The sequence below is a fragment of the Apiospora hydei genome (assembly GCF_038363865.1).
Source record: "Apiospora hydei strain CBS 114990 chromosome Unknown utg000008l_segment0_segment0, whole genome shotgun sequence".
NCBI lineage: Eukaryota > Fungi > Ascomycota > Sordariomycetes > Amphisphaeriales > Apiosporaceae > Apiospora > Apiospora hydei.
The window spans coordinates 3,529,027-3,549,136 of NW_027117367.1; the positions used below are offsets into that span (position 1 = coordinate 3,529,027).

Genomic DNA, 20,110 nt, shown 5'->3' on the forward strand with positions numbered 1-20,110 from the left:
ACGGTTGCTGATGGCCCATTAGTCCTGGGTACTCTCCAAGAAGTATATAAGGAAAAGGACTCGTAGCCGGTTTGGGTTCCTCGTTATGTCGTTACTCCTTGAGTTTTGTATACTAAGACTGACTTCCCCGGGAAACAGTGACAAGACAACATCGGCAGCCAAAATATAGTTGATGAAGTGGAGACCATTTTGACCATCTTTCAGTACACGATCGAGTACACAAGTCATGGCTGACCATAAGAAAGAACATAACCCAGAGGATGAACAGCCTCTTTCCATCACAGTCGACCATCAGTCGGAGAAAGTAGCATCGTCACCACCGACAACAACACCCGAACTCCACCCCCGACCGACCGACAACCCTGCCTAGCCGACTACCTCCGCATCTTTCGCTACGCCACGCGATGGGACGTCTGCGTCTACACCGTCGGCGCCCTATCCTCCCTCGCCGCCGGCGTTACCCTGCCCCTGATGAACGTCCTCTTCGGCCAGCTCGCCAGCCAGTTCACCCAGCACGCCTCCCTGTCTGCGCCTTCGTCATCATCCATCAGTGACTTTGAGGAGCTGCTCTCGAAACAGTCCCTCTACATCATGGCCCTCTTTTTGGGGAGATGGGCCCTCAACTCCATCAACAAGTTCTGCTTCCGCATGACGGGCCTGCGCCTCTCCGCCGCCGTGCGCCTGCACTACCTCCAGTCCCTCCTGCACCATAACATCCACGCCCTCGACACCCTCCCCGCCGGCGCCCCCGCCGCCGCCATCACCGCGTCCGCCAACACCTTACAGATCGGGGTGTCGGAGCGCCTAGGAACACTCCTGCAGTTCACGGGCACTGTCGTCGCCGCCCTCGTGATAGCGTTCATTTGGAGCTGGGAGCTGACGCTCGTGACGTCGAGCCTGGTGCTGTACTCGTGCGTCATTATGGTTGTCGCTATGCCGGTCCTCCTCAAGAGCCACGCCGCCGTCTCGCGCGCCGAGAACCGCGCCACGGCCGTGGCCAGCGAGGCGCTCGGTGCTATTCGCCTCGTCATGGCGGCGGGGGCGCAGGAGAGGGTTCTTCGGAACTACGAGAGGTGGGTGCGGGAGGCGAAGCGGCAGACGCGGAAGACCGCGCCGGTGTTTGGTATTTACTTTGGATTGATCGTATGTCTGTATTCCCTTCATATTGATTTCTTGCTGACATAATGGATATAGTATCTCGGCCTCTTCGGCTCCTACGGCCTCGCCTTCTGGTACGGCACCAAGCGCTTCATCCTAGAAGGCTCCGGGTCCGGCGGGGTCGGGACCGTCATCGTTGTGCTCATGTCGGTCATGATGGTTCTGACCTCGGTCGAGCGCATCTCGACGCCCCTGACGGCCATCAGTAAAGCCATGGTCGTCGCCTGCGAGTTCTTCACCATCATCGACGCGCCGGCCCCCAAGTGTGGTGGGTTGAGAATGGATCTGGATGGTGATGGTGGCGACACCTCCAAGGATCTCGTGTTTGAAAACGTCATGTTCGCATACCCCAGCCGGCCGGGGTCGAAAGTCTTGGACGGTCTGAACCTGCGCATCCGGGCGGGCCTCAACACCGCCATTGTCGGACCTTCGGGCTCGGGGAAGAGTACCATTGTGGCTCTGCTGGAAAGATGGTACTCGCTGAGTGACCAGCCCTCGGTGCCAAAGGTAGTCCAGGCAGAACCTAAGAAGGAACCCAGTGACGATGATGACGATCAGAAATCCACCCCCAAAACGCGACCACGGAGGACCGGGTCGAGCTTTCCGGTTCCGTCACATTTTCCGGCCACAACATCGAGGAGTTCGACGTGCAGTGGTGGCGGAACCAGATAGGTCTGGTCCAGCAAGAATCGTTCCTCTTCAACGACAGCATCTTCAACAACGTCGCGAGGGGGCTCATCGGAACGCAATGGGCAAGTGCGCCTGAGCCACAGAGGCGGGATCTGGTCTTTAGTGCCTGCAAAGAAGTCAACGCGCATGAGTTCATCTCTAGACTCCCAGAGGTAGGTCAACTGTTCATGCCGCTCTCAAAATGTTCGCTAATATGGCCCAGGGATACGATAGCCGGATTGGCGACGGCGGCATCAAGCTCTCTGGCGGCCAGCGCCAACGCATCGCCATCGCCAGGAGTATCGTGAAGAAGCCTCGGATCATCATTCTGGACGAGGCCACGAGCGCCATCGACGTCCACGGCGAGCGGATCGTCCAGGCCGCCCTCGACCGGATCAGCCGGAACTGCACCACCATCACGATTGCGCACCGCCTGTCGACCATCAAGAAGGCCGACCGCATCATCGTGCTCCGAGATGGACGCGCGGTGGAGGAGGGGACGCACGAGGAACTCATGCACGTATCGTCTGGGCACTATAGCCGTCTAGTTCATGCCCAGGCCTTGACCAATCTCTCAGTCCGCGATGAACATTTCTCGGATGGAGTAAATGCATCTCCATCACTTCTGGCAGCGCAAGAAAAGGGGATGCAGGAACATGAAGAAAGCAATCCCCAATTCACTCTTGACACAGACCTCGAAGGGAAGAAGGAAACGACCCCAACCCCCGCCTCTTTCCGAAGCTTCGCAACCCTCATCCACCAACAACAAATCCACCCCCTCTTCTTCACCGGCATCCTCCTCTCCGCCATGTGCATCGCCGCCGGGACCCCTATCCAAGCCTGGCTCTTCGCGAAAGTCGTCGGCGTCTTCACCATCCAAAACCCCGCCGAGCTCCGTACCTCCTCCAACTTCTGGGCCCTCATGTGGCTGGCCCTGGCCGGCGGCGTGGGCTTGAGTTACTTCGCCGCCGCCTGGATCGGCGTCGCCGCGCAGTCCCGCGTCGGTGCAACTTGCAGGGCGTCGTACCTGCGCGGGATGCTCTACCAAAAACTGCCCTTCTTTGACGCCGACGCCAACGCGCACGGCGCGCTGACGGGGCGGATCGCGAGCGACGCGAAGCAGATGGAGGAGCTGTTGGGCCTAAACCTCGTCATCTTCCTGTCCGGCGTGTTTACCGTGGTCGGCTGCCTCGTCATCTCGCTTGTGTTCGGGTGGAAGCTGGCGCTCGTGGGCACGTTCGTGACTATGCCCGTCATGCTGGCGTCGGGTCTTTGGAAGCTGCGGCAGGAGGTAAAGTTTGACCAGATGAACTCGGCCGTCTTCATGGAGAGCGCGCAGTTCGCCACCGAGGCCGTCGGGGCCATGCGCACGGTCGCGGCTTTCAACATGGAGGAGTCCATCATCGATCGGTACCGGGTTCTCCTCGACGATCACGTCAAAGTCGCTCTCCGCAAGGCGCAGCTTAACTCCGCGGCGTTTGGGTTCACCGATAGCGCGAGTCTGGGCTGCCAGGCTCTGATATTCTGGTACGGAGGCAGGCTGCTCCTCCGAGGCGAGTACACATTGGAGGCATTCTTTGTCTGCTTCATGGCCATCATCCAAGGGGCAGAGAACGCCGGTATCGCGCTTGGCATTGCACCCAACGCCGCTCAAGCATTCACGGCGGCCAACCGCATCCTCAACGTCCAAACGTCGGCGGAGGCTGACCGAGCCGGAACTAGCGAACACCAAAGCGATTCGATCCCCGACATGGAAGGCGGGATTCAGGTCGAGTTCCGAGATGTTCATTTCCGATATCCCACACGCGATGTTCCCATATTCCAAGGCACCTCACTCACCATCCAAAAGGGACAGTACGCCGCCGTTGTCGGACCATCGGGATGCGGTAAGACGACCATTATCTCGCTTCTCGAGCGGTTCTACGACCTGGAACGAGACTCGGGCGCGATTCTTTGCAACGGAGCCAACATCAACGAGTTTAACAGGTACTCCTACCGACAGAATCTCTCGCTCGTTGCTCAAGAATCGACAATGTTCCAAGGCACCATCCGCGACAACATCCTGCTCGGGGCAGCATCCAGTCCAGAGCATACCATCAGCCAGGCCAAGATCGAAGAGGTCTGCCGTGATGCTTCCATCCACGACTTCATCGTCTCTTTACCAGACGGCTACGATACCGATGTCGGCCAGAAAGGCGTGTCGCTGTCCGGGGGCCAAAAACAACGCATCGCACTCGCCCGCGCCTTGATCCGAGACCCCAAGATCCTGCTGCTGGACGAAGCCACATCGGCACTCGACTCAGAGTCGGAGAGGGCGGTGCATGGCGCTCTGGAGAGGGCGCGCCGGGGACGGACGATGGTGGTCGTAGCCCACCGCCTTTCGACGATCCAGAACGCAGACGTCATCTTCGTGCTGGACAAGGGGTGCCGTCATTGAGAAAGGCACGCATGAGGAGCTGCTGAGGCGGCAGGGTATTTACTGGAATATGGTGAGTCTCGAAAACGTGCTAGTCGTGTCCTGGATATTTGTGCTAACAGATACTCTTAGTGCCAGAGTCAAGCGATGGACCAATGATTGTCCGGACTGCTGACAGACACGTTGGATTTCCCCGCGTGAGGAGTCGGCGCTATTAGACCGGGGGTGCTGAGAATACTATGTCGTCAGAATAAGCAGATAGAATGCAACTTTGGTAAGGCCGGATGTCAGTATAGATTGGATGGCATACTACAGACCGTCGGTGGCTGCAACCTTCACCGAGCTGAAAGGAGAAGGTGCCATCTTCACCACTCAAGCAGTATGTAACGATAGAATACAATCCCAAGTCCGCTGCGCGCATGTATTGCGAATCATAAGGTTCTCATGGCTCTATGTTAGATACCATGGCAATATATCGACCTCCTCAGCCATCTTGGAGCAGTGTAGCACAGAAACACTGTCACAAGAAGTGAAGTCCTCATTCAACTCCTCTGCCTACGTGCCATCACGACGGGAGCAAATCTCCAATGAGCAACTTGCCCGACCCCGTCAGCGGCTGCGGCACCCACTGCAGCCCTTCAAACCCCCAGACACGTCGGCGACTTCCTCCACGAGCTTCCACTCCCCCGACGCCTCGTCCCTGGCGAGGAACCTAAACAAAATGCGGTCGCCGCCGTCCTCGAAGACGAACTCGCGGCGCACGAGCCGGCGCCACTGTTCGTCCGGCGTGCCGCCGTCGACCGCGTTGTCCCGCTCGATGACGCGGCTCTTGAGGGCCGTCGCGTGCAGCGCCCGCGCGTCCCACAGCCCGTCCTGGCCCGGGTAGTCGGCGAGGATGGCGATGGCCTGGTCGCGCACGGCGGGTTCGCGGCAGAAAAACCCCACGATCATGACGTAGTAGGACAGCTTACACTGCAGCGACATCTGGTGCGCCGGGTTGCCCGTGCCGTTTTCCTTCATTGTGCGGAGGGCGAGCTCGACGAGGTTCAGGTACTCCCGAAACGACGGCGTGAGCTCGCGGATGGAGTCGACGTGCAGGTGGCGCGTGGGGTCGGAGAAGAGCAGGACGCCGAGGTACTGCAGGCGGAGGTTGATGGCCCGGAGGTAGGCCGGCTTGTCAAAGTCGGCGACGAGGATCCGGTTGAACAAGGGCAAGAAGGCGTCGCCCAGCTCCTGCATATCGCGCCGGATGGTCTCGCAGTACTCGCGGATCTTGGGGTTGCCGAGGATCTCCGGGTAGTACTTGTCGATGATGTGCGGGTCGTTGGAGTCAAGGATGCCCGAGTCCCGCACAATCTCCATCATGACGGGCCCGATGGTCGTGTGGCGCTGTACGGCCGTTTCGAGGCAGTTTTCGAACTCGTCCAGGTCGCGGAACACGGCGGGGACGCGGTGGCGGGCGTTGGGCGACGACAGGAACTGCCGGCTCAGCAGGACCATGAAGGACTCCAGGGTCTGCTGCTTGCTCCGCAGGCCCCTCGCGAAGTTGGGCAGGGGCGAGCAGTGGCCGACGCGTCCGTGCAGGACGGTCCGGGACTGGATGGCGATGTCGGCGAACACGTCGGCCATCTCGATGAAGAAGCGCGTGGGGTTTGGGGCCAGGCACTTGTTCTCGGTATCACCGTCGTTGTCGGTCATCAGCGCGAGCACGAGCGCCAGTCCGTGGTTGACATGCGACATGGCCGCCTTGTTATTCCCTCGAAGTATGTCGAAGAAGAGCAGCAGGACCGACAGGAAGGACGTATCGTGGAGAGAGTTCTGTTGCTGGTGCATCCTCAACGACCGGCCGTGATGCGCCAGCGCGTTCACGTAGTGTGTGCTCTCCTCGTCTGGGCGTGCGCGGAGGGATTTGGAGTTGGACTCGCCGAACCAGATGCTCAATGCCCCGATGGCCATGGCGGCATGCCGGCAGAGCGGGTTCGCCCGCGCAAACTGCGGGGCCGTGACGCCCCAAAAGTCTCGGTTGGAAGTGCCGGTGATCCAATACCCTTGCATCAGGTTGGCGAACTCCTGAAAGTACCTTGCCCCTGTCGCATCGAGGAAGTCATGGCAGTCTGCATCCAAAAGCGCCTGTTTCAGCGGAGATGAAGCAACACGCGATGGCGAGTGCTTGGGGAGTAAGATGGTGGTGGTGGTGACTTGGCGCGAGTCAGCGTAACCACAAGCACGTTGGCTTTTCTGGCAGTTGTGGCAGTCTGGCCGGGCCTCGTCGCATCGGATGTGCCGTCGTTTACAAGTGAGGCAACCGGTGCGTACTTTCGGAGTGCTTGTCCGACTGGGTTTGGGCTTGGTTCTCGGGAGAGCGATGTCTACGCGGTCCATATTTTAGGCGCGGCTTGTGGGGTTTCGAGGTCAGGGGTAACATTGGGACGGGACTGGAACATGGGATGGGATGGATGGAGGAGATGGGATGAGATCAATTGGGATGACATGCACGATAGGTGGACAAGGGTGCCTACGATAAGAGATAAGCACATTCCCCGCTTCGTCGTCTCGCTTACTTCTTCAGCCTGGAACACCGTGTTACACGATGTCGCTGATGCCTGTGGTTTCTTATCAAGCAACCCTGGCTTTTTACCAGTGACTATGGACTTGAAACCTGGATTAGAGGCAACCGTTAGTGGAATCCAATTGTACTAAATGGAAAAACTAGATCCCGAGATAGTCTCGCTCATTGTTGATGAACTCAGCACTGGGCGTAACTCCCTTCACTCCACTATTCACGCCAGAGAGAGGGAGGTTCGCGAGAAACTGTTACTATCAGACACTAAATACAAGAGAAAGCCACAGTATCATAGAAATAAGATTTGATTCCATAAAATGTTATCATGAAGAAGTGTCAAATCGTCTATAGCGCCAGTGCTTCACTCTAACCCCTTTCCGACTCCTCGACACCGAATACAAGCACCACCAACTCCCGCACCCATCACAACTATACTCACTGCCGGACGCAAGGCACCGGCCTAGCCCCGCTCGACCACTCCGTCTCCGGCAGCGTCGCGCAGAGCACGACAAACTTGCCCAGCGCGCAGTCCGCTGCCGCCGTCTCACCCGGGTAGACGTAGTTGATAAGCAGGAGGTCCCAGGCGCCGATCGTGCGCGGACAGACGGTGTAGGTGCCTCCCTGTTCGTAGCTGGAGCCGGCAGGTCCGGTGAGGTACGGGATGTTGTCGGCGCCCTGCCAGGAGAAGAGGCCGGCTGTGCCATTGAGGCCAGTCCCGAGCGAGACGTGGTGCTCCCCGGGCGTGTCGCCGACGCTGTCGCGCGCCGCGACGTACGTGCTGCGAGGGTAGACCCCGGAACGTCGCTGCGCAGGACCGTGGCCGAGGCCGGGCCGTCCGAGTCGGCAAAGTAGAAGACGGGCGCCTTGGCCGGGTTGCCGTCGTCGCCTTGTTCGCGCGGCACGGCTATGCCCATATCCACGCCCTGGCTGAGGCGTTGCGTCGAGAACATCATGCCGTGCACGCGCTCGTACAATGGGTGCTGCGGGTCCGTCACGTTGAAGGCGAGCTGGACGCCGGTGGTGTACTCGGGGATCGGCGCCCCGCCGCGGGCTTCGAGGGGGGCGGATGAGGCCAGGCCGAGTAGGCCGAGGGAGATGGGGAGTGTGAAGAGCATTGTTTATACTGGATAGGATGCGGCGGAGTAAAGTTTTGTTTTGAAGACGTTGTTGTTGATAATCTGTCAGGAGTCTTCTTGATGTCGCAATATATAGTCCATTTGCCCAAGAACGGCGAACAACAGCATCTCTTATATGGGCAACAACTCCAGCACGCCGTCACATTGCAACACGAGCTTACCAAAACTTTCGACTGAGGGGGGCATCAAGAACTTCGCTCTGTCTCTTCTGATCTAAGCTTCATTGTCCTCAGATCGCGAATGCGGTAGTGTAAGCAATACGGTTTCTCGTGTTGACGAAGCACCAGCCCGCGCCACACTTGGCAGTCAGCACGGCGAATAATACGCCGTACATAGTCGCTCAGGATTCACCCCACTACGATAGCGGCATACCATCAAACCAAGCTGAACACCCCTCACAAGGAATGATGACGATTACGTTCTTTAGTCCCTTCATTAAAGTGACAAAAGCGGAAATCTTAGTCTCACCCGCATATAATGCATGTCTGTTCGGGGCATTCCTGTATATGTCGAGCGCTGCATACCTACCAATCATCACGAGTCGTAGCCGATACCGAGAGCGAGCTATTCACCGCTGTATAGGTAAATGTAACGTCGCATTCGACGCCTCCGACCTCGACTTATGCGGGAAACACTTGGCGCAAAACCAACGTTATGCTGCTTCTATGCCGCCCATTCGACTTGTGATCCGTACGAGATCGAACCTATGGTACAATTTCATGTTGTTCGACATATCTTCACCACATGCACTTGCGGCAGAACTCGGTGTCGCCGGCTGGTTCTTCGGATGAATTGGCCCGATCCCACTGATAGAAACGCCAACATCGTGGCCCGGATCTTAGTCTCGGGAGATCCAGGTACCGTGTCCTTGCTTGAGAGGTGATGTTATTCTGATGTAAACAGCAACACCTTCCTGGCCAGCAGGACCGGATGAGCCCCAGGATCCATGGGATATCAGTCAGATATTTTTTCGGGGATGTTTCCATGAGCACGGCGCTCGGGAACTTGGTGATGTAGTCCTACCAGGGCATATGCATTCGGCCAACCCGTTCCAGCAGAACCTCAAGGTCCTTCCGGAATGGAAGGGCGAGAAGAAGGGACCGCGTTATCGCTGGATATCCATCACCACGAGCAACCGGGGTTGTGATTGGCATCTATTTGCTCTGTTACTTCTGGCCCCAGGCCGATGCGCATCCACTCGTTCGGTAAATGTCCCAGAACCTCATCAATGCGATAAGTAGCTCCCATGTACCCATATCAGCTGCGGCGCATCCTGGGCATGGCCTCGAGCTCCAAGATCGTGAAACGCGGACACATATGGCAGTGAGGAACCAGTTCATCCTGGGGAAGTACTTGTGAGCTTTCTCCAGGCTGATGGAAAGCCTGTGGCAAGCGCTATCAGATCTGAGTGGGGATATCCAAGTAAGAACCTGGGATTTATCCGGCCACATAGATCTCTTGGCAAAATACCTGCAGTCAATCGACAAGTAGCAGCAGAGACATTGGCGGAACACCCCGGGAGTCATCAAGTATACCGATGCGTACCAACATACTTTGTTCAGGTCGTTACGCTAGTCCGTGGCCATACGCATGGTTGTCAAGTATGGGCTAGCGAATTTGTATCTCAGTCTTGCTCTAACAATACCACAAGAACTACATGCAGTCCCTGCTCACGTTATCGAGTGCGACTCTGAATGTGTCAGGCAAGAGCGGCATCGTTGGCCCGAGCCGCCATGTATCAACCTGTGCTCCTGGTAAAGCAAACCCTGAAGATGTTCCAATGGATTGTGTGTAGCAAGGTAATCCCCATGATATAACATCGTTTCTTCATCTTCGCTCATCAACGGCCTTCGGATTCTAGCTAGTGTTCGTTGAGCTTATTTATCTGCCAACCGGCGGCGGGTTCTTTCAGCATTCAGGGTTGGAACGACCAAGTACGTAAACAGCCACATTACATCTGGATATCGCGTGAATATTACTGCAACTGTGTGCGCCTTCACTTGGTTTGAATCTTGTCTCTTATGATTATCATGTCCAAGGGTCACGGGATATATTGAACGAAGCAGCTGCCAAGTCTGGCATGGGACAGGCTGGCGGAGAATGATGAGGGCTATATTGACATTTCAAAAGTACATTTCCTCAAGCATTGATACACTCTTGTTCACCTGGGTCTCGGTGACATGATAGGGTCGGAGTAGCTAAGACTGGTGAACGACAAGGGGGTGGCGGCTGGTGTTGGGGTCAGACACTGTAGATCATCTAAGATAACTGTACTTAGCAACCATGGTTATAGACTTCAAGGCGAACCCGGCAGATCATTGATCATGCATTCATTGCAACTATCTCAAGTCTATCAACTCTGGGTTTGATCATTGGTCATGGCATCAGTCCCAAATTCATTCGCAGCTCATCGAATCTCACTCGTCCGATCTTGCAAAGGATGCCTCCGTTCAGTCCTCCAGCGTATAAGGAGAAGGCACACCAAAACTGCCCCAAACATTGTTCCAGAAAGCCTCAAACTTCTCTCTTGTCAGTCGGCTGCTCATGAAGTTGGGCGACGGAGTGCGCGGCAGCCGTCCCGAGTCGAGACCCTCGATGCCCTCAGCCCAGACCAGGTCCTTGTACTGCATAACGGCCTGGAGATGGGCGCGCTGGATGGCCCGTCCCTTCTTGTGCACGAGCATGATGGTGCCCGTGTATTGGACGTCCTTGTGCCGCATGCTGTCGAAGGCGTTCTGTACGACCTCCTGGAAATTAAAAAGCGTGATATCCTCGGGCAGCTCAACGCCCTTGAAGAAGAAGCCAAAGTCCTGGTCGGTTCGGAGAAGCTCGCGGGAGCCTCGGATGCTGCTGTTGGAGATAGTGGCCTCCTGCCAGGCCCAGGACAGGCCCATACTCTCGACGAGGCCTACGTTGTGTCGCTTTCCGGTGAGAGGGATCGATGACACCAAGACAGGCTCGATGGCTTCCTCGCGCTGGAGGCCGAATCGTTCCATGTCTGCTCTGCAGTTCAGCTTCAGGGCCGGCCAGACCTCGGAATTGACGTTAGGCGTGAGCTTCAGGGCGTAGCGATCAGGGTCGATGATGCAAGGATTGGCCTTGTCCGTGATGATGGAGTCGACAAACAGCCGGAAGTCCTTGAGGGTGGTGTCCTCCCCAGACGATGCCATGTCTGACGATGGGGCGACCAATCTCGTTGCTCGAGAAGGCCGTGACGATGAATGGACCGAAGCGGGGGTGGCGTGGCCCGGCTTGGTCAGACTGAGGGCAGACTGGTTGATCTCCTGGTAAGGACTGGAGCGGGGAATGCTCTCTTGGTCCATCTCGCCCAGTGAGAAGTATTGCAGGCCACGGCCGAATCGCAAGTAGGGGTTCTTGTTGCCGCTGTTGAGCGACACGCTCATGTTGACGAATGGGTTGGAGGGCGCTGGAGGAGCCGGTCGAATTCGGGGAAAGTGAGTCCAGCCGTGCCGCCTTGGAAGCGGGCCCAGTCCCAGACGGGCTGCTTCTTGTTGGTGGGGGAAGACGATGACGCGGCGGTAGTCGGGGCCGGGGCGGCTGTCGAGGTGGTACTCGGGGCCGACGGACGACTTGCGGAGCATCTTGCGGTACTTCCAGTCCTGCTTCTGGCATGCCTGAGAGCAGTACCGCGACTTGCAGGTGGCGCAGGCCAGATGGCCCGGGTTCTCGCACATGATGCAGGCATTGAGAACCTCGGGCTTGGCCTTGGCGTAGGCCTCGTGAGGCGGGTTGCCATCTACGATCTGAGGGGTGTCCATCGCGGGTGGTTGACGATCTTGGTAGCTGCAAAACCAAATGTCAGTATGATGTCTGCTTAGTCTTTGCCCGAGTGAAAGTGAAGGAAAGGAATGAACGAACTTTTGGAGATTCTCAAATGTTTGAGAAGTAGAGGTGGAAGGGATTCCAACTTGACCCAGGAACAACTGCTCAGCTTGGATTGGGCCAAGGGCAGGTGATGGTTGCTGGTTGAGAAGAGAAAGGTAGGAGGAGACGTATGAAGGATGTGTGTGGTCTGGTAATTCCCAGGTTGCAAAAACAATTCAAACAGGACCTAAGGTATAGAATGAAAACTGAACAACAAAGTGACTGGATTGTGAGAGAGCTCACCTCAGGCACAGAATGCCCAACACTACAGGCTGCTACCCACTGTGGTTCTCACTCAGTGACAATCAATCTGCTTATCCATGTTCTCTGGAAGTAAATGAACTGCAGCCTCCCACACAGCGCCCAGCTGTTCTGTCCCACCATCACAATATCACCGGTCCATTGTTCCCAACTTGCTCCATCATCTGTTGATCCATTGTCTAGCATCGCAGTCCCAACTATCCCACCATCTAGCTGCCTACGTAGTCACCAGGTACGAAGCACCAGTGACTGGTCCCAAATTCACAACATGGTGTGTAGCTATTGACTTCCGGTGCTGCCTTGGAAAGTGTGCTTCTTGGTTTCGCATCATGAGGTTTGAGTTGCGAAATCTACTTGAGCATTCTTTGCATGCCGCCAAAGGGAAGTACCCATTTTCCCAGACGCCGTATCCATGTACCAGTTCAGGTGCTACTGTCACCCCCAAACAAGAAATCCTCCTCCTGGCGCCACCACCCCCTATCGTACCGCCAAAGCCTCAACCCCAAGACAATGCCCCTCGTCTGCTCTAAACCGCCTCTCAGCTCCTCGAAACACTCCTCCACCTTCGCGGCGTCCTCCTCCTTGTTCATGATGGTGTAGTGAGCCCTCCAGTCTCTCCTCGCGTCCTGCGCACTCAGAACACCATGCGTCTTTGCCCCGTGCTGCTTCCCATATTCCTCTGCTGCTGCGTTTTCGTCACCACCCAATTCCTCCCAATTCTCAATCAACCCCCTCCGCAACTGACCGACCATCTCCTCGCACCCCTGAACCTTGACCGCGACTCCCTTCCGCCCCATGCGGAAAACACCCACCCTCCCCGCCTCCACCGCAAGCTTTTCGAAGTTCGCCGCCGTGTCCGCCAAGTCTTGCTTGATTGTGCTGAGAAGCCGCCCCGGCAGCGCGTGGAACAGCGTCATGTGCGCGTCGACTTTCAGCCGCTGGGCCGGGAACCAGCGGCGGCGAAGGGCCGACATGGCGCGTTCGTGGGCGGGGTCCGTGAGTAGGGTGAGGACGTAGACATCTTCTTCTTCATTGTGGCCCCTTCTGCTATGTTGTTGCTGCTGCCGCTGGGATGAAGGTGTTTGGTAATATGCAGCGTGACCGCCGCGGCCGCGGTCACCACCACGGCGCTGGTGCTGTGGAGTTTGTTGATTTGGTTGAGATGAAGAAGTGTTGTTGGGATGTCTGCCATGAGATGTGGGAGTAGAACTCGGAGATTGTTCTTGTCGCTTCACTCCTCCGCTGCTCTTCGCCATCGACGCGTACGTCACCGGCGTGCTGCCTGCAGGCTCAAGAGCTGACGGCATGGTGGAAGCTACCTTGAACGTTCTCGTTTTGAACAAGTTGAGACTTCTTCTCATGGCCGAGTCAAAAGGTAGTCAGTTAAGTCTATCTACGAAAACGTTACCTGGGAGAAGTTGGGGAGACGGTGGCTTTCCATGTGTCCCGTAATGATGCGTAGGTCTCACTGTCATTGCTTCGCCTGATCTACCACTACTAGCGTGATGACGTCAATGATTTCACCATGGAAAATATTGGCAAAAAGGAGGCTAGTCACCCTGCGAGCAGTCTCAGCGGGAAGAGCAGATTGTATTATCTCCATGATCCGGGATTGTGTCTATCCGACATGAGGTCAAGACACAGTGCCGGAGGTTTGAAGACTCAGGATATGGCAAATCACTTTGGAACGCAGACAATTGTTCATATGGTTTTCATTAGGAAGGTGCCCTGTTGGGCCCTCAGTACAACTAATTTACATTCATTCGGTCACGCTGTTGACGAGACCAGGCCTTCATTCTCATTTTGTCTCATCCGTTTGTCATGATGCAATATCTTCCTCCAGCCAAAGGTTGGTGTTGGTGACTGCCGCTGTGATGATGGCGCGACAATTGCAACAGACAAGAGACACGTACCAGAAAGCCCATCATCCATGCAAGTAAGCTTTTCAACCTCCTTCTCAAAAGTCCTTCGTAAAAAAGCCAATGATGCTCTCTTCTTTTCTCCTAGGGCCAAATGACATGAACTGCAACAGCAGCAAAAGCAGCAGCAACAAGTAGCAGCTGGGTAGACTCCTCAGACGCCAGAACGATGCAAGAACTTTGAGTGGGAAGAAATGCCGAGAATGCTGTGTTGTTTCGGCACGCCGCCGAATGATGCTGATCAAAAAAGCACTGAACGGTCGATGCGTTCAATGTATTGCCGGTACGTGCCGGGCAAATAGAACAAAAAGAAAGGAAAAATGCGTGATTATACTTTACACAAGTATAGAAAGGAAGAGGACTGCCGAGTATCGCTGAGGCTCGTGATGACGTGACGAGGTGAGAAAGTGTTGTTGATCCTCCCTCCTCAATTGCCTCCTTACTTCAGGTCGTTCGGGTCATGTCGGAACGTGCACTGGTCGCCCTTGGCGCACTTGCCCTGCGCCCAGAACGAACAAGGCTTGGTGCCGATGAGCGCGCGGTTGATGCCCTTGTGGTCCTTGGCGCCACCAGCAGCACCGCCGCCGCGGAAGTTGTCCTTGTCCTTGCGGCCTCCTCGAGAAGAAGCACCGCTCTTGTCACTGCCGCCGCGCGAGTCGCTGTAGTCGTAGTCGGAAGGGCCGGGTCCATAATCCAAGAAGCCTGCGTCCGCACTACTGGCAGCAGAAGTAGCCCGGGCGGCAGCTCGGTCGCGGTCCTTGTGGTGGTACGACTTGGATAGCTGCTGAGGCTGGGACGGCGGCTGCGGCTGCGGCTGCGGCTGTTGTTGTGGTTGCTGAGGTTGAGCAGCAGCTTGAGCGGCAGGGTTCTGGGCCGCCTCCATCAAGGCACGCCAGTAAGCAGCTTGAGCATCAGCGGCAGATTGGCCACCATAAGCTTGGGCGGCCTGGGGTTGCTGGGCGGGCTGAGCTGTCTGTCCACCTCCGAGGGCAGAGAGAAGAGACATGAGCTGGGCGTTCGGGTCTTGAGCCGGTGCAGCAGGTGCTTGAGGTTGAGCGACAGGCTGCTGGGCCTGGCCGCCTTGCAAAGCCTGCATGACCTGGGCGACGGAGCTGTAGTCGTAGCCAGCGCCGCCATAAGCCTGTTGTTGAGGCTGCTGCTGAGCAGTGGCTTGGGCCTGGCCATACTGAGCATAGTAGGCAGCCCAGGCGGCAGCATGGGCATCTTGGGTGGTCTGTTGAGCGGCGACAGCGGGCTGTTGCACTTGCTGAAGGGCGGCGGCAGCCTGGCGAGCTTGGTCCTCGGTCATCTTGCGGGCGCGCTCGACGGCGTCTTGCTGGGCCTTGGCGGCCATCTCGGCTTGGTAGCCAGCCTGCCACTGCTGTACATGGGCGGGGTTGTTCTTCATGTGCTCGGACGGCTCGGTGGCGGGGAAGGGCTTGCCTGCGAACTCGGCGGCGACAGCCTCGAAGGCGTCGACATCGGCCTGGACCTTGGGGTCGCTGTAATCGGTGCGACGCGATGTCTGGGGTCGGTTGGGATCGAAGGGGTTGGGGTCTTGCCAATTCTTGACGGCGTCGGATTGCAGCAGCTGCAGTACCTTGGCCTCACGGTCGGCTTGCGACATGTTGGTGAAGGAGGCAGGACTGCCAGTGGCGTCCTTGTCGGATTGCTGGTGCGACGACATCTTGGCGCGAAGGGGTTTGTTGTTGATGGATGCAGACTTGAGGGATGCAATGACCTTGCCAAGATCCGTGGTTTGAGCTCCGCCAAGTCGGTAAATGGCGCCCTGCAGTGCTTTCTTGGGACCGTACTGGTGGTTTTCTGCCCAGCGACGGTGCACTTCCATAAATTCTGCCTTGTCCGAGGGGAGCTGGCCGTAGCGCGTCTGGGTTGCTGAGGCAGCCTCTGCTGATTTGCGCGGCGGGGACTTGGGCGACTCGGGAATGTCTGAGGCAGACGTGTAGACCACCATAAGCTCACGCCTTTCGTACTCTTCCATGTACTTCGCCTGGCCCGACTCGACCTCCTTAAGGCCGCCGCGGTTGGGGAAGCTCTTTTGGCGCTTCTTGTCGTCAATGGCCGAGAAGTCGGTCGCTGAAGGTTCCGTCCAGGGACGCAGGCTGATTGCTCCTGTTTTCGATTGTTCATCAGAAGAATCGTCGACATCCATCTCGTCCTCGTCTTCGCGGATACCCCGCTTCAGCATTTGCCCTTCCGACCGGTTGTCGCGGGCGTCTTGGATCATGTTGCTGGAGCGTCCTTCGTCTTCGGCGGCCTCGTGCTCGAACACGCGGATCTGTTCCAGCTCGCCCTCAGGCTTCCATTGCACGCGCAGTTTCCGCCTGGCTTCCTTGCGGAGTCTCTTTGCCTTTTCTTCAGGCGTTTCGGGGCTCGAACGGGTTCCGCACGCGCTTTCGGCGGCGACTTGGGCTTCGAGATCTCTGCCAGCAGACCACTAATCGTGGACAGAGTAGAAGACACAGGGGCGTCGGGTTTCTTTGCTGCCGCCTTGACAACAGGTCGTGACTTGCCAGGGAGGATGGAGCTTGTTGGTCTCGGCCGAACCTGTGAGGCAGAGGTAGTGCTTGTGGAAGACGGCTTGGTCGTTGACTGTGCACCATTCGTGCCATCAATGACCAACTTCTTGGGAAGCACGGGAGTCAACCTCGTCATCGCGTGGCCGCTTTGCCAGAGGAGCATCGGTAGCCACCTTCTTTGTCGCTCGTGAATCCTCCTCGTCGTCACGGTTTCTTTTCGCAGATGTCGCTGCCATCAAGGCCTTGGTGGAATCACTGAGCACCCGTCGAGGCTCAACACCTGCCGAGCTGCCCGGTCTCTTAAGCCCTGTCATCTTCGAGGCGGATTTAAGGTCCTTGGCGAGGATGGATGGCACCCTCTTGGGCGGCGCAGCTACCTCGGCCTTTGCTGGTTTGGGAGCGACTTCGGCGCGCTTCTCGGTAGACTTCTCGGACGGCTTGCCGTCGGTCTGATCCTTGTCATCCCTGGCAGACGAAACTATGTGCTCGAATGCCGCGACACTCTCGCTATCCAGGCTCTTCCGGTACTTGATGAGCACCTTTTGGAACTTGAGCTTGTCCAGGAGGAAGGTCTTGTCCATGTTGGTGATCTTGGACATGAGCTGGAGGATCGTCTTGGGCAAGGGGCCGGAGTAGTCCTCCATCAGGTACGCACTCCGCATCATGTTGGAGAAGATGGAGCACAGCTGCTGGTTGCCGCCCATGTTGCGCAGCACGGGGTCGTAGGAGGATTCGACGGCGGTGCGGACGGCCATGAGGACCTGTTCCGACTTGGCGTCGAGTTCCTTCTTGAGCGGGGCCCATTTCTTGGACTTCTCGTCGGTCGTCTTGACGTCACTTCGGAGCTGCTTGAGGTCGTCCCAAAGCACCTTGAGGTACCGGCCGAATTCGGCAATGGCGTTGGCTGTCCATCCGGCGGGGGCCTCGTCCGTTCTCCAGACAATCTTCTCGACGTCCCATTTGACAGCCTCAATGGGGTCCTTGGGGCGTGGTTCCGACAGGCGCTGTGAAGACATCATGTTAGCTTGTTTGTTCGTGGAGGGTGGGGTTCTGCGGCAGTCACAGTCTGCCATTCTTGAGACCATCGCAACTTGGTGAAGGCCCCTTGGAACGCTACAGCAGACTCCACCAAAAGGATGGGGCCAACAACGAAACACAAGAGGTTTGGCTTGCTTACCTTGCGAATCTCCTTGTCCAGCTGTGACTCTTCGTCCTCACTTGAGTAGTCCGAGGTGTCCACGTCGGGCGAGTCGGGCCCTGATTTGCCCGTCCTACTTCCTCTGGGCTTTCGGCCCGTGGCCAATCGTTTTGAGGCGGGCTGTCTGGGGTAGGTTGAGGCTAGAAGAGGGAATATAGTTAGTAATTGTTAGAAAATCAAGACAGCGAGGGGCTGACATACCTTTCTTGCCGGTCAATTGCAGCATTTCTTGATCGAACTGAGCCACCTTCGTGCGTATGGCCTGCGCTTCCGCCGGGCTGAGATTGGGGTTGGCGACAGCAGCCTCGTACGCCTGGAAATCACGGAGGATCTCGCAAGGCAATCTTGTCGGGTGGCCAGGCAGCAGCTGCTTCTGTCGCTCATTGAAAGAAGCAATGAACGGACCTCCGCGATTCCGTTGCTGTTCCATCTGGACTGGTGTGTTGGAGAAGAACAAAACGGGAGAGCCTGGTACTGGATTCCAAGTGACATTGGCCAAAGCAGACTGTGTCGAGGTTGCGGGAGCGGCCGGTGCCACGCCATTTGATTGCATGGTGGGCTGTGTGGGTTGTGTAGGTTGGGTGGGAGGTTGTGCCCGTTGCTGCATCGTTACTTGCGGTGACATGGCGGGATTGCTGGGTTGACGGGAAGTCTGAGCTTGCACGGCGGCGGCTGCAGCGTTCGGCAGCGGGCCGTGGCTATCGGGGGTCAACATCTGCTGCTTCTGGGTGGGCGTGAGAGTCCGTTTGATCTGGGCCTGGGCCACGGCTTGTTGTTGTTGCTGCGGCTGCATGGTGGGCTGCGCTGAGAACACCGCTTGGCCGGTCCGTTGAGCTTGAGGATGAGCCGGAGTATTGGCAGGTGATTGTGATTGTGGCACGGCGTACTGGAGCTGGTTCTGGTACATAACTTGGCCTTGACCGTTGGGTGCCGCGAATGCAGGGTACTGATGGCCACCCACCATGCCCTGCGCTGTTTGGAACTGGTACGGGGAGTTCCTGACTTCGGCTGGCTGGGGCGTCGAACGGCCTGTGCTTTCTCGCAGCTGGACCGGTTGGTATGGTGAATCGTACATGGCTTGATCCGCACCGGCGGCAGGGTTGCCATGGACAGCGGGCCTAGCTCCGGTAGGGGGTGGCCGAGTGGGTCCGTGATGGTGCTTGCGGATAGCCCGCATGTGATGCCGGTACATTGTATTGCTGGATGGCCGGTTGAGCGAAGCCCGCCTGAGGCGGCGTATTCGATGCGGCCTGCCATGACGCATTGCTGGGAAAGTTGCCCGGGCCAGGAGAAGCCGTAGGCCGTTGCTGCTGTTGCTGCTGGGTCTGCATGGCCGGCATCCACATCTGGTGGGAATCTGGTGCCGTCCGGTAGTCGAATTGGTGTCCCTGGCCATGGCTGGCGCCGGCATCTACTGCAGCAGCCTGGTTATAATACGACTGCCCCGGGTATTGTTGCTGTGGCGCGGGACTGGTGGTGTTCTGGCCCGTGAAGGTGCCGGATGCATACTCATCCAGACCGTTCGTGTGCTCGCTCGACTCCATGGCTGGGTTGCCGGTCCAGTTCATGTACATGTTGGAGTGGTCGACTTGTGCGTTGGGGCCGTCGAAGCCCTGGTGCGCACCATGGGCACCATGAGTGGCATGAGCACCATGGGCGTCAAAGGTGGATGAGGGCTGGTATGCGCCGGCGTAGAGATGTTGCTGGTGGTAGTCATCCTGGCTGAACTGACCAGAAGGCCAGGCAGGATTCCCCTTGAGCCATCCCACCCACTGCGGTTCAGTGTTGGCGACGATGTGATGCTGCGACTGGGCTTGGACAAAGGGGCTCAGTACATGTGACGTGACTGATCAGATAATCAATCAGCAAGAGCTCGGCGTGGAGGCGTGTCTCTAAAAAGGGGCCCTGAGGTGGAGTCGGAACATCACAGTAACACAACAACTATACTTCAGGTACTTACCACTCTGCACCTCACAGGATGTCCAACAGGCCGAGAGTACCCGGTTGATTGATTATGACACACTCTTAACGAGGTCTCAACAGATTGATGTTGCTGTCGCTGGCGGTGCTGGTTCTTCGGATCGGAGGTGCTGCCGGTGCCAAAGGCCGAGGGGCGTGTCTATAACAGGGAGCTGCACACACACACAACGAGAGCGGAGCCGGCTGCTTAAGCGGACCAGGGGTGAATAGTAGTCCAAACCAGATACGGACTAGTCTGCAGATCTAAAAGTCAAAAAGAAATCAATCAGCTGCAACGAAACGTCAAAGACCAAAAGAGGCTGGCCAGAAGAGAATCAGGAACGGTGAAGTTGGTGAAGTGTGTGGAACGATGGGATGCCAGATTGGCCGTGGAGGAAGCTGCACT

At 57.2% G+C, this 20,110-nt stretch overlaps 7 protein-coding genes across 7 annotated transcripts; 1 reads left to right on the top strand and 6 right to left on the bottom strand.

Annotated features, from left to right (window-relative positions):
• Nucleotides 1-85: 85 nt before the first annotated feature.
• On the top strand, nucleotides 86-4,264 carry PG997_011698 (uncharacterized protein; the record flags this gene model as incomplete). The annotated part of the gene is made up of 5 exons (XM_066816013.1): nucleotides 86-90; nucleotides 285-1,143; nucleotides 1,195-1,665; nucleotides 1,746-2,000; nucleotides 2,051-4,264. 5 exons carry the CDS (start codon nucleotides 86-88, stop codon nucleotides 4,262-4,264), a joined length of 3,804 nt encoding a protein of 1,267 aa, XP_066665303.1.
• A 588-nt stretch (nucleotides 4,265-4,852) lies between these two features.
• On the bottom strand, nucleotides 4,853-6,625 carry PG997_011699 (uncharacterized protein; the record flags this gene model as incomplete). Its single annotated transcript, XM_066816014.1, has 1 exon — nucleotides 4,853-6,625. One exon carries the CDS (start codon nucleotides 6,623-6,625, stop codon nucleotides 4,853-4,855), a length of 1,773 nt encoding a protein of 590 aa, XP_066665304.1.
• Nucleotides 6,626-7,241: 616 nt separating this feature from the next.
• PG997_011700 (uncharacterized protein) lies at nucleotides 7,242-7,921 on the bottom strand (the record flags this gene model as incomplete). Its single annotated transcript, XM_066816015.1, is given in 2 exon segments — nucleotides 7,242-7,584; nucleotides 7,599-7,921. 2 exon segments carry the CDS (start codon nucleotides 7,919-7,921, stop codon nucleotides 7,242-7,244), a joined length of 666 nt encoding a protein of 221 aa, XP_066665305.1.
• A 2,471-nt stretch (nucleotides 7,922-10,392) lies between these two features.
• PG997_011701 (uncharacterized protein) lies at nucleotides 10,393-11,721 on the bottom strand (the record flags this gene model as incomplete). The annotated part of the gene is made up of 1 exon (XM_066816016.1): nucleotides 10,393-11,721. The coding sequence occupies one exon, from the start codon at nucleotides 11,719-11,721 to the stop codon at nucleotides 10,393-10,395; it is 1,329 nt and encodes a 442-aa protein (XP_066665306.1).
• A 789-nt stretch (nucleotides 11,722-12,510) lies between these two features.
• Nucleotides 12,511-13,395, bottom strand: PG997_011702 (uncharacterized protein; the record flags this gene model as incomplete). Its single annotated transcript, XM_066816017.1, has 1 exon — nucleotides 12,511-13,395. The coding sequence occupies one exon, from the start codon at nucleotides 13,393-13,395 to the stop codon at nucleotides 12,511-12,513; it is 885 nt and encodes a 294-aa protein (XP_066665307.1).
• Nucleotides 13,396-14,446: 1,051 nt separating this feature from the next.
• PG997_011703 (uncharacterized protein) lies at nucleotides 14,447-18,820 on the bottom strand (the record flags this gene model as incomplete). Its single annotated transcript, XM_066816018.1, has 5 exons — nucleotides 14,447-16,465; nucleotides 16,492-16,650; nucleotides 16,676-17,551; nucleotides 17,725-17,885; nucleotides 17,947-18,820. The coding sequence occupies 5 exons, from the start codon at nucleotides 18,818-18,820 to the stop codon at nucleotides 14,447-14,449; spliced, it is 4,089 nt and encodes a 1,362-aa protein (XP_066665308.1).
• A 43-nt stretch (nucleotides 18,821-18,863) lies between these two features.
• Nucleotides 18,864-19,319, bottom strand: PG997_011704 (uncharacterized protein; the record flags this gene model as incomplete). The annotated part of the gene is made up of 1 exon (XM_066816019.1): nucleotides 18,864-19,319. The coding sequence occupies one exon, from the start codon at nucleotides 19,317-19,319 to the stop codon at nucleotides 18,864-18,866; it is 456 nt and encodes a 151-aa protein (XP_066665309.1).
• Nucleotides 19,320-20,110: the final 791 nt, after the last annotated feature.